At 44.2% G+C, this 13,013-nt stretch overlaps 1 protein-coding gene and 1 long non-coding RNA gene across 6 annotated transcripts in view; one reads left to right on the top strand and one right to left on the bottom strand.

Moving 5' to 3' along the window:
- Positions 1-1,666, top strand: part of LOC103180814 — a 64,848-nt gene extending 63,182 nt beyond the window's left edge. Inside the window, exon 3 of the long non-coding RNA XR_488142.2 lies at positions 1,345-1,666. This is a non-coding gene — a long non-coding RNA (uncharacterized LOC103180814). The remainder of the gene's footprint in view (positions 1-1,344) is intronic.
- Positions 1-13,013, bottom strand: part of epas1b (endothelial PAS domain protein 1b) — an 81,072-nt gene that overhangs the window by 15,847 nt on the left and 52,212 nt on the right. For all 5 annotated transcript variants that reach the window (XM_042332683.1, XM_007896864.2, XM_007896867.2 and 2 more), the window contains 5 exons: positions 10,897-11,039; positions 9,939-10,023; positions 7,800-7,918; positions 5,834-6,036; positions 1,640-1,746 (listed from right to left, as the gene is read on the bottom strand). In XM_042332683.1, the coding sequence (XP_042188617.1) occupies positions 1,640-1,746; positions 5,834-6,036; positions 7,800-7,918; positions 9,939-10,023; positions 10,897-11,039 (657 nt within the window). The remainder of the gene's footprint in view (positions 1-1,639; positions 1,747-5,833; positions 6,037-7,799; positions 7,919-9,938; positions 10,024-10,896; positions 11,040-13,013) is intronic.

Below are 13,013 nucleotides of genomic sequence, written 5' to 3'. Positions count from 1 at the left end.
CCCGAAAATCTCATTCATGTGACCGTGAGATACCCTGTCAAAGGCTTTCTCTTGCTCAAGACTTATCAGGGAGGGCTTTATCAGACCCCCCCCCCAACCTCCCACACTCCCCCAGTCCTGCACGTAGGCGATGGTACAAAAAATTGTGGGCGAGTGTGACTTTAATCCATCTTAAATACTGTTCAAACCCTATACCTTAGTCAAAGACTCTCGTTCTTTCTGTCATCGTCCCCTCTCCTACAATGTCACTGGGGAAAGGGATGTGAATTGTTGATTGTAATCCAAAATAGGTCAGATCCTAACATTCAGAATCATTATCTGATTAAAGGGGTGGGGAGTAAAGTACAAAATACTGTGGTTTCTTTCTCTTCTCAACTGGAATATTCCTAGCGTGTATAATCATTATCCCTGCAGCACTGCCCATCAGGCAAAATGCAAAGATTTCAATAGAAAGTGCCCCAAAGTCACGGACCTGGACAAAGGGATTTATGGGGAAAGGGATTATGGCTTTTACCGATTCACACAAATTACATACTTATTTTTGGTGTGCAAAAAAAAAGTATTTAACATTTTTCTCAAATCTCCAACTCTAAGTACCTTTGGTTTCAATTGGCTCAGTTGGTTGTACTCTTCGGTTGAGTCAGAAGGATGTGGGTTTAAGTCCCATGTCAGGACTCTGAAACTCATAGGCTTAGACATGACCTTCCAAGGCAGAGCCGGAGGTGCGATGCATTGTTGGAGGTTTTGTCCTTCAGATCACACATTAACTGAAGTCCCGTCTGCCTGTTTAGATGGATAGTGTCTATGGCATGACTTGAAAAGAGAAGGCAGTTGCCTCCCAGTGTTCTGGTCTAGAATCCATCAATAAAATTGTTCACGAACTTCAGTGGTGCAAATATTAGCTGCGCTGTTTTGCCTACAAAAGGCAGTCACTGTTGTTTACCGTAAATCCTGTGAAGTGCTTCGAGATATCCTCTCAACCCGAAAAGGGGCTGTATCAGGTGCAAGGATTATCATTAACTTTGTGCAATTTTATCACATTAAACAGTTATGTAGGCAGCCACTGGCACAGTTAACCAGAACATAATGCTGTGCTCACCGCAGAGTGGAGCCACGCCAGTTATGTTTCTCCTTTTCTTCCACCCACCCCTTCTCATTACACTATTCAAAACGAGAACAAAGTTTCCGACAAGTGTCCTGGCCAATAAATCCTCCACCAAAATTGATCGTTCGGCTTGGATGTTTGCAATGTCGCGGAATTATCTCAAGCCATTTCAACATAATACAATGCTTCAAAATTTCCTTTCCTCTCTCCACTGTATTTTTTTCTCTCTCTGTTCGTAGGTGAAGTCCTGCTACACCCGCAACACTGAATCACTCAAGCACTGAAAAGAGGAGTGCAAACGGAAGGATAATTCGCGCACGTATTAAATGTGCGACTGCATCTGTACCAATGAACTGTACAAAAGCTATTGGAATCCAAATGCTGCGTCTGGAGGAACCATCACTCAACGATTTTTTTTAAAAATGTTTTCATAAACAGCACATGTATTGCCCCGTATATTTTGCTTTACATAAAGAGGCATTAATTTTAACTTGTGTGCTGCCCCTCATTAAGCCACAAACGTGCACTACTTACAGTTCTGGTGACTCTTTGTCATGTGGTCTGAATCCAGTGCATGGTAAAACTCATAGACCGAACGACCCAGGAGTTCTTCTGGATGGTACCCCATCAGTGTCGTGACTCTGTGGAGAAACAAATGTCAAACCATCACAGTTTGTCCACAACGACTACACCGTACAACAAGGAAAAATACATCCAGCCGATATGGTGTCCAACATTTTGAAAGATCACAGGTTGGCTCACTCAATCTTATCCGCCTAGGACACTCACCCTCCCGTCACCCCCATCAATGCATCAAGATGCTTTTTAAATAATAACCTGTACCAGTTGTTGGTGCGTAAAGAAAAACTTTCCTGGTATCTGTCCTGAAATTGCCCTTTACAACTCCACGTCTTCTTGTTCTACTACCTCGCAGCATCCTAAAGTGTTGAGGTCATTTTTCAATCCCGTTTAAAATTTGACACACCTCTGCAAGGTCCACTTTTGAGTTGTCTTAAGACCGAAGAGCCCTAGCTTGTCTAATTGTTGCTCAATGCTCGTTCCTTTAACACTGGGGGAATCATCCTTATTGCTCTCCTTTGCACTGTCTCCAAGGCATGTGTCCCTTATGTCCCTTATGTGACCGGAACTGTATGTAGCATCAAGAAGCAGTCTGACCACAGCACAGTCTGAGTACGACCTTGAGGGATGTAAACTCAATTTATTTAGCCATGTAGCCCAACATCCTGTTCACATTGTTTATTACGGCCTGACATAGCTGCACTAGATTGTCAACCTAGGGCAGGATGGTCCAACTGTCGGCCCAGGGGCCACATCCGGCCCGGGGGATGATTTAATTTGGCGTGAACATATCTAATCCAACACAAGCAAATGCATATTACCTTTATGGGGGTCGGATGGGTGGCGGGGATGGGGTGGGGCGGGGGGAAAAGGACACAAACTTGCTTTTAGTTTGATTTAATCAAGCCTCTGTAAAACTCGTCCACTGTAAGCTTGAAGGAAAGAATTTGAACATAATTGATTGCACATTTGATGTGAGTTTTAACCTGTTTCCTGATTGACTGTGACCACTGGTCACCCAGAAAATATACTTGTAACACAGTTTTCAATGAATCTCAATGAAGCCTCCTTTCACTAAACCCTGACTAGCTCCAGCCTGAGATGACAAATAACATCTTTATGCCAAAAACTTCTGTTAAGAGGTTGAATTGTGAGAGATCTACCACTGCGTATATAACAAAGCACGATAGGCCATGAAACAAACCACACCAGTTGTCTCAAGACAAGTGATCAGGACAGTAACAGTGAGCGTGAACAGGGCAGAATCGCACTGGATTAAAAGTTTTCTTGTAAACTAAGGAAATTGCCCTGTGGATAAATACAGTTTGAATGTACCAGTAGTGACTTAAAATGGGTGAAAGGGGCCTTCAAAATAACATTAATCAGCTGGATTTTGGCTTTCATAATTAAAATCCTTCCGTTTGATGAAAGCCTCTCTTGCCTACATTTTATGACACACTCTTGCAGTGACCCATTCCAAGTACAACATATGCTCTGTTGTAAACCGGGCCCAAGAAACGCAGAAGTCTAATTAAAGCATTGCTTAGCAAATTTCTTAAAAATAAATGTGCGATCATGGAATGTGCTGACGAATGCAATATCAAATCTCTAACGAACTCAAATGTTTTGGAAATTTGATACCTCCACATTTCTTCAGAAATATTGTAAATTAGATCTGGTGATTTTAAGATCAACGAAAATGACAGTTTGTTGAATTTTAGAGAATTCAACTCACAACACATCTGTGGTTGTAAAATGAGGAAAAGTAGAATTAGTCAGATCATTTATTAATAGTTTTCTCCAGTCAAGTCAGCATTAGGCAAACTTAAACCATGATTTACGTCTCAAAACGGTAACCATTCAGGTGATTAATGTCGCTCACCAATACTTTAGTAAGTGTGTGCATTTTTCCTTGCTAAGATCTGATGCACTAATCTCTTTTGGAATCAGTCTACATGATTTCACAGTACAATATACAAAACACTCAGTAGCAAAGAATCTTACAAAACATGCAGAGCTTGCAATTTTGTTTGAACACTTGCTTCTGCTGACTATAGGGACATTTGACAGCATATTTCTTCCACTTCCCTTATCTTGAGAAGCTAATTATTAAGTTAATCCTCAATCCCTGGACACAATTGTCTGCACTCGTTACACGTGTGTTGAATGCGGAGAAGGTAATTGGTGTGGGGAAAGGAAAACATCAATGCACTCGCACTTGTATCATACTCGCACAAATAATCCTTGCATTTGATATAGCACCTTATCATATCACGTGATAAAGCGCTATATCAAATGCAAGGATTATTTTGTCGTCTCAAAGCGCTTCACAGAATATACTGTAAAGTGAGTTGACTGTATACTTTGTGGGTGCAATGCGACTGCCAATTGCGCATAGCGGCGTCCCACAAACAGTCGTGGATTGGAGTGACCGACTTATTTTTTTTTGAAGGGATTATTACCCCCGGAAAAGCGATGTGCCAATCGACTAACAACCAGGTTCCTACTTACTGCTGGGTAAACAGAGGCGTGTGAAGTAAGGATACTTGCCCAACGTTTTGCCCTGCCCGGAAATCGAACCCAGGTCTCTCACTTGTGAGGCGAGTGCTCTAACCAGTGAGCTACAGGATTCCACATAAGATGTGACTTATGCACTGGATGTCGCAATAAATTAATCGCAAACTTGATCTGAGACTACAATGGGAATGAAAAGCCACCATTATATCAAAGGCTTTCACCGTTTCGCAGCAGTGGCCAGTACTGCCCAATGATCTCGCAAAATGCAAGCGAAATGCAAAATGAGAGCAGAATGGGTTAAAAAAAATACACTTATACAGCGAGATACAGGACTGCGAACGATCAGTCACACCCTGGGGGCTGTGACTTGAATATTTGCCTACATGCTGTGAAAAGGTATGACAAAAGGGGCCAAAAGGGCATTGGGATCAAAAGATCTGCTGAGATCTAAAACTGATAAGAGTAAGCTCAAAGGATTGAATGGCCTCCTGTTCCTGTGCCAATCCAAATGAATGTCCATTAAATCGACTCCATGAATTCCCTGGATTCTCCATAATTTTTCGACAAGCAACCTGTCGCTGATTTACCCACGTGCCATCCAATACTGGGCAGGGACGGCAGGAGGTGTTGGATTTTTCTTTTTAATTTCATGATAAATAGCCACCGAAACGATGAGCCATTTTTCTTTGATTAAAAACCTAGATCCAATGAAGGTCTCGTGCACTGATTGCCAAGCTTAACTAACGGGAGGAAGGCGAAAAAGCGCAAATTTACGAGGGCAAGGTTTTGCTGGCTTTACGCAGCGAGTCGCACGGGAGAATAAAGTGTTACGTGGCGCTCACGCACGTGTGGTCAACAGGTTGAATTGAAACTGAAAATCATCGGCTTGGTGCTTCGGGGTTGGCACAACAGTGGAATGTACTCAAAAGTTCCCAAGTGCCAAGAAATTCTTTGACTCCCAGTCACCACAAAGGGAGGAAATCCCTTAACAGGCTTCTCTTCCCATTCTAGGAGCCTTCGGGATAGGACACTTAGTTCAACATGGGGAGAGGGGGGGGGGGGGGAGGGGAAAAAAAGAGAGCAGGAAATGTAACAACCGGGCAAATAGCACACGTTTCTGTCAACTTGTGGGCCCAAACGAGACTGGAAAGCTATGAACGGGAATGGCTTTATATCGGCAGGCTCTGCAAACTAGCAGCACAAGGCTCGACGAGCTCGCTTAGAACTCGTGGAGATAAACTTGCTATGTTATGCCTGCTTTTCATGCTGGCAGCAACATGATCTCAATCATAGGATGCCTTGATCCTGATCACAAGGCTCCTACTTAAGCACCGGATGTTTAATAGCAGGCCGAGCAGTTCCTCTGACAGGCCTGATCGGATCGTGCATTCCATTTACTGAGAACAGTCTGTGATCGGGGTCATTGACATGTTTCAGGGACCTTGGCTGATTGGATTGAGCCACTTAAAGGGGCTTTAACGTAACAGAAACTGTAGATTCCTGTGAAGCGGGTGATAGGGGAATTGGTACACAGTCCGCTCACTGCGGATCAGGTGGCGACGTTGTTGTTGTGTCAAGAGTCTGCTATCATTTCCCAGGCTTCCAAGTCCGGGGACGAAGGTATTTCATTACCTCTCATCGCAGTAGGTGAACTTCATATCCATGCTGTGACGGCTCAGGAAGGTCTTGCTGTCCAGTGGGACGTCAATGTTAGACGGGTGCTGAATGGGCTCGCACATCATAATCAGGCAGGTTAGAGGTGGCTCCTTGTAACCGCACAGAGTATGGGGGAGGCAGGTGTTGTACATCTTGATGTGCCCTGTGCAGTGGAGCACCTTAATGAAATCAGATTGATAATTAAGATTGGATTGCGCGCAGGCGTAAGTAGGGCATCTGTTTTTACATCCAGGTTTGTACAAAAACATTACTCACATCCCTGCTGTATTTCAGCTTCGATGATTGATTGCTAAGGCCATCGAAGCAACTGTGTATAGATTACGTGTGCGAGTGGTATAAGAGACGAATAAATGCACTGAAAAACAGCATCAATGCAGTGGAGAAATATTAATGACGAAATATTAAGGAGAAACTGTCTCCTCTGGCGGGTGGGTCGTTAACCAGAGGACACGGATTTAAGATAATTGGCAAAAGAACCAGAGGGGAGATGAGAAGAATTTTTATTTACGCAGTGAATTGTGACAATTTGGAGTGCATGTGCCTGAAAGGGTGGCGGAAGCAGATTCAACGGTAACTCTCAAAAAGGAATTGGATCGAAAAAAGGTTGCGAGGCTGTGGGGAACGAATGGGGGGGGACTATTTGGAAGCTCTTTTAAAGAGCCAGCACGGGCACTTTGAGCCGAATGGCCTCCTTCTGTGCCGCAGGATTCTACGATTCTAATAAGTCAACCTTCGGGAAAGTCAACCAACAATCCATCCACCTTCTGTATACGGTAAACCCGTGCATTTTTTCACTGTGTTCAACTCTTTCCTTTTCCTTCTCCTTTCTCCCTTGATCCCAAGGCCCTGCCTCACGACGCTGTTAATAAATAATTCTGATTTCTTTCTCACTGCCTCAACTCCCTCCCTGGAGGTGGGAATCTACATCCTGCTTCGTGAGCACCACACTGCTCGTGGCTGAGAAACAATCCTAACTCTAGCTTAAAAAAAGAAGAAAAAAACGGCCTTTGTATTTAGGAATATTACTGGAATACACTGGAGACTTCTATCCCTTTGTGAGTCGAAACTAATATAGGACAGAGCCCCATTCCCCCCGCCACACACACCGCACACACACACACACACACACACACACAAAACATACAACCACACCTCAACCTACAATTCCCTTCCATACAGCACCGCCATCAACGGCATTAACAGGCGGTGTATGGAAGGGAATTGGCATTTGACCCTCTCTGGCAGGGAAAAGCGGAGGGGGGTGGGGGGTGAAAAACAGGAATCTCTTGGCAGACAAACAAGACTAGACTACAAGTCTGCACATCTGTTGCACTGGCCCCTCCCGACCACCTCCCCCCCCCTCCTTCCTCCTTTTCCTCAAGTTTAATCACGAACCATTCCAAGAGTAGCCCAGTTTCTCTTTTTGAAGAAAAAAATGGAAAACCGAGTGGCGAGAGCCGGTAGGTGGAGATTACGCCCATCGCAGGCCGCACCGTCAGCTCCCAACGGGGACAGGCGTAACCCACTCAAGTCTCAAGGTCAGATGCCACTGGAATCCAAACTCTGGCCGACTCGCGCTGAGCGAACAAGCAGTTTTTCCGCTGTGAGCCACGCAGCAGGAATGCCCCGGAACGGTAGTGGAACTTAGCAATCATTCCCGATCACGGAACGTATGAGTTGTCGATGAGTTTCTCACACACACGCGCACGCGCACGCGCACACGCACACGCACGCACACAGGAGAATTTTTTTTTTTTTGCCTTTCCTTTCCATTTAATTTTTTTGTGTCAGAAAGAAAAAATAAAATCTGAATTGCTTGCTCCCCAAACTTGAACTTTTGACCCACAAAACCATATCGGAGCAAAATATACCAATTCAGCTTTTTTTTTTTTTAAGTGAACGCTCTCTCGTGGTTTCTCACCTTCCAGGTGGCAGACTTGAGGTTCACTGTTCTGCCACGGTTTGTCACGGTACATTTCATTCTCATGAAGAAGTCTCGCTCTGTGTTCAGGTCTTTGTTTTTCTTTCCGAAACCCGGAGCTGCCAGGCAACCAAATTGTTCATTTCCAGTTAAACCATTGTGCTCACGGGCAACATTTTCCAAAGTTATAATTATCCTTGTGTTTGACCCAGCGCCTTAGCACATCCAAACATCTCAACGGGCTTCAGAGTTTTTCTGCGAAGTGATTGTGTACGCAAAGGCGAACGCAACAGTAAGTTTCTGTGCAGCTACAAACAGCCGGGAGGGGTGTGGGGCGGGTGGGAAATGATTAATTTATCTGAGGTTTGTTGGACAGGAGAGCAGGAGAAATTCCTTTCTTTTGTTTTCAACTAACATCAATGACAACAACTTACACAGCGAAGCATCTTATAGCGCTTAGAATAGTGACATTGGATCGTCGACGTCCACCCGAACAGGGCAGACGGCCCTCAATTTCGTGTCTCCATCCAGAGGATGGCACCTTCGATGATGCAGCAAGCAGAAAAGTACTTTATAGTTTAAGATCCCTTTATCGTTATGAAAATAGGCTTGAAAAACTGGGGACCAGAACAGGGTAGGTTAAGCGAGGATCTATCAGAGGTTTTCAAAACCCTGAGAGATTATGAAAGGGTGAAGAGTGAATGGTTATTTTTCCTGATTGGTGATTTGGTCATTGATGGATGCAACAACAGCAACAACAAAATGACATTTATAGAGCGCCTTTCCCGTCGGTCGGGAGGATGTCCCAAAGCGCTGGACAGTCAGGTGTCGGGGCCCGAGCGTGGGGGAGGGGTGGGGTAAGGGTGAGGGAAGGCAGGGAGGTGGGAGGGCGACTAAAGGCACGATCAAAGAGAAGGGTCTTGAGACCGGCCTTGAAGGAGACGAGGGAGGAAGCGAGGCGAAGGGGCCGTGGGATGGAGTTCCAGAGTGTGGGGGCAGAGAGGCTCAAAGCCCGGCCACCGATGGTAGGGCGGGTCGGGCGGGAGACATGGAGCAGCCCGGAGCCCGTTGACCGGAGGGAGCGGGCAGGTTGGATGCAGGTTCAGGATTGTCACTGTAAACGTTAAGGGGGAAAGTTGCAATAAATGTTTCAACACAGAGGGTTATTAGAACACCGAACATTTCATCCAAGTGTTGACGCTAAAGTTTTAGCAAAATGTCAAAGGAAATTGGATAAGTACTTGAAGAGAAGCAGCATAAAAAGGCAGAGCGATGTATCTCATGGAGGAGTTAAGATCAGCATAGACATGACGTATCAAATTATTTCTTGTGTTGTAATTTCTTGGTATCCCTCCCTTCTCCAAAAAAATACCCCCCCCACGCACTTGCAGATTTAATTGAAGTCGAAGATAAGGAAAATGGTAACTGTGACCCTCTTAAGGTTTGCGACATCCTTTTTTCTTTGATGATAAAAAAATTGTCCCTGATTTTTCAACTTGCTGCCAGCAATTCGGAGAGATGTCACAACTGCCCTTAACACTGCTTCATTGTCTGCCAACGGGAAAAGCGTGCTCGTAGGGGTAGAAACGTTCCACTTTCCCCACTCTTAAAGACGTAGCACCCAAAGCTGGAGCAAGGCCTTTCACCTTATCTATTGGTGCAGATGAGAAGTGATGAAATTCAGAGTCAACACTGTAGATGGTTGGCGGCAGGATGACCTCAGCACTGCCTCGCAAATCTGTTCTTCCGAGATAACGGGTGATGTAAAGGCCATACGACTCACTGAATTAAGTGCGACATGTGTAATCCCGATCATTATCACAATCATCTTTTGGCAATTTTAAAAAAGAAAACTTTCAAGTCTCCCAAGTGCGAAAACTCTCTTCCTCCAATAGCTCAGCAAGATTATCGAGCAAGCAGATAAGACTTATGGACTGAAAAGATCCTGCATTCGATCCCTTCTGTGGAAAGCTCCTCATCTCTAATGGGTTCCTGGCCTTTGTAACAAGGGGGTCTGGAATATAAAAAGCTCTAAATGTTGTAGCGATCGCTGGAGAGATGTCACGGTGACAAGAGGAGAGGGACAAGCAACAGCGGAGAACAGAAACTGCACACCATCAAATAAAGGCAAATACTAACCATTTTTCAGAGTCAGGTTTTCTCTGATCTCCTCGTGATCACACGGGTGGGTGAAATCAAAAATGCTGTGCCCCGTCAACTCCACCTAGCGCAGAAATAGTGTGAGATTAGTAACACAAAACATCATTCCTGCCTTTAATGTCAACAGATCGTGGAAACCCTGGGCGCAGAGGCAAATAACTGCATTGAATTGCACAGAAATGAGATTCGTTTTAACCATTTCAGATTTCCAAAGTGCAAGTGGAACTATTCATGTAAAGCCAAAAAAAAAAGTTAGAATTAATGAATGGTTTGGAACCAATTTTGCCTGCTTCATGTCCCCTATATCTGCCCCAACCTCAGCGGGAAGGCTTTCAGCCAATCTGTCTCTGCTCTCTGGAACTTCATCTGCTCATTCAAGGTCCTTCTCAAAACATGAATCCTTGACCACACTTTCGGCCAACATTCCTCTCCTGAACCACTTGGTCGCAGCTCCCAACCAGCAGTCAAATGCTTTGAGATGTCCTCCTGACATGAAAGCCACTACATAAATATAAAATGGGCTTGCATTGTAATTTTTTCAAAAAAGAACTAATATTCTATATTATAGACACCCACATCCCATCCCCACAACCTATTCCTCGGTCTTTAAAGGCCCTTTGGTGTGGACCGTGCAACGTGTCTCATTAGTATTGAATGGTTCAATACCTTTATGATATTGCGTTACCCGATTGTGGGTACATAATAAGAGTTAAAAGCTTTTATTGCTTGCCTCGTGACAATAGTTTCTGTTGCAATAACCCCTCACCTGAATACATTTTCTCCTGGTTATTTTTTAACCTTACTGGAGCCAGTAGAGGAGCACAATAAGATCAACGCCACCTGATACAAAGTGAAAGGCTGCACATTTATAGCCGTGAGGTTCACTGCAGTTTGCTGAGATTTAGTCTGGTGCAATGCCCTGCCCTTGTGAACTCACCTGTGCGATACCCATGTGTTTATTTACATTTTCCGACAGGAAAATTATGTCTCCATCCTGCGTGACCACGGTAATAAATCCCTCCAGGGCTTTAAGGTACAAACTGTCCATCTGCCTCTCAGAGTCGGTCTCATTTTCCAGCCCTAGAAACAAAATAAAATATCCTGTAATTGGAACGAGGAGAAGAGTTTGTTGTTTGCACATTTTCCGCTTGACGAGATATGCCATTTATTAGGAAAGGAACATTTTGGCATTATTTGCTACCGCCATCAGCATCAAAACACTCCCAGGTTAGATGTCTGCCTTCTAAAAAAAAAGCCACACTTTTGCTTGATGCCTCTTTCTGTCTCTCTCTCTCTCTCTCTCCATCCCTGTCTTCGAAAACCTCTTAATAATTTAACTCTTCGACCGTTATTCGACCATCTTGAAAACTCCCTGCTCGGTGTCCGCTCCTACATACGTCAAGCAATCGGAATCTACTTGACTGTTACGACTCAGTGAAACTTGATTCTGCCCTTGTTAGAAGGTTGTAAAGAGCGTCCCGACTGATGTGTGAAGATTGGCCACGTGTGAGGTTCCAGAGGGCAACGTGCGTTAGGGAAACGTACTGAAGTCAGGGACTTTACAAACAAAAAAGTGATTTCACAGAAGTACTGTCGCCAGTTGCAGAACTGACGTCATTATCTTGTTCGACATTAGAATACCAATGACACAACTCAAAAAGAGAAGGGAGTTTCCTCCAGGTTCCTGGACAACAATTCCCCAGAAAAACTGGTTGTGGCTGTTTGTGGGACACTGCAGCCCACAAATTGGCTGCTGAGTTCACCGGGAAATGCACAGTCACTACATTCAAAAGAGATTTGTCATGAAGCTCTTTCAGACATTTTGACATTATAGGATTATTATTAATGCAGTGCATTGCTGCTTTCGACACTGCTACAAACAGCGGCCAGTTTAAAATTCTCCAAATGCCTTTTAAAGAGAAGGTTTTAACAGGGATCGCTTTTCCGAGGCTGATGATCCGTTCAAAAAAAATAACAATTAAAAAAATCTTTGGTCACTCAATCCACGGCTGTTTGTGGGCCGCTGCTGTGCGCAACTGGCTTCCGCGTTTCGCCCACAAAATATACAGTCAATTCACTTTGCGGTGTATTCTGTGAAGTGCTTTGAGACGGCTCGAAGGAGCGATCAGGCGCTACATCAAATGCAAGGATTATTCTTCTTCTGCTGGTAAATGGGCCTTCAGATAACATTGTGGAATTTGTTTTAAAAAAAGCACATTACTGGCAATTTATCTGCTGTTTTTTTTAAAAAAAAGCAGCAACAGATGATGAACTTTCACACAGGAATTTGGGTCGTAAGTTATACTCAAGTCCTCCAAACTGCTACTGCTTGAAGACGGTGGTTGCGTATTCTACTGAGAAGTTGGCTGTTGCCCAAAACAAACTCCAGAGTATCTTGCTTCCCACCAACCCATAGCTCCTTGACCTTTTCGCTGTATTTGTTTTGAATTTCTTTGAATTTCTTAACTCAAGAGGTGATCATTCAGCGCACAATGCTATTGGGGAATGCCTTTGAAGACTGGGAAGAACTGCCATCGTAAAGCCAAGATGACAACTTGCGACGAATATTTTAATATTCCTGCGTCAAATAATATCTCCCATCCACTCTTGCTTTTCCTGGTTTCTCTCCCCCAAACCCCCCCCCCCCACCCGCCCCCGACCCCCGTCCAATCACTTCCAGAATAAGAATATTTAAATAAAAGCCAAGAATTGTGAAACCACGAAAGTCAAAAGGTTTGCCTGGGAGCAAAAGTGCAGAATTATGGAAAATCTTCACAATTCCCAGGCCATCGGAAAATAGGGAGTAAAATACAACACTTTCATTCCCTAATGGTCATCTCTGAATGAACTGAAGGACTGTAAACAAATCGTCTTTGACTCAAAAAACTACCATTTCATCCGTAGAGATTTACAGCGGAGAAAAAGATCATTCGGTCTATTTATTTTCCATGGCTCACGGAGCCAAGTGTTCAGCTCCATTCCCCTGTCCTTTTCCGTGTCCTATGCTTTTACATATTATTATTATATTTCCTCTTTAAATATGCATCTAATTCC

Source organism: Callorhinchus milii, unplaced genomic scaffold (genome assembly GCF_018977255.1).
Source record: "Callorhinchus milii isolate IMCB2004 unplaced genomic scaffold, IMCB_Cmil_1.0 Scaffold3, whole genome shotgun sequence".
NCBI lineage: Eukaryota > Metazoa > Chordata > Chondrichthyes > Chimaeriformes > Callorhinchidae > Callorhinchus > Callorhinchus milii.
The sequence above is the reverse complement of the archived record's forward strand: the minus strand, read 5'-3'. Positions and strand labels throughout refer to the sequence as shown.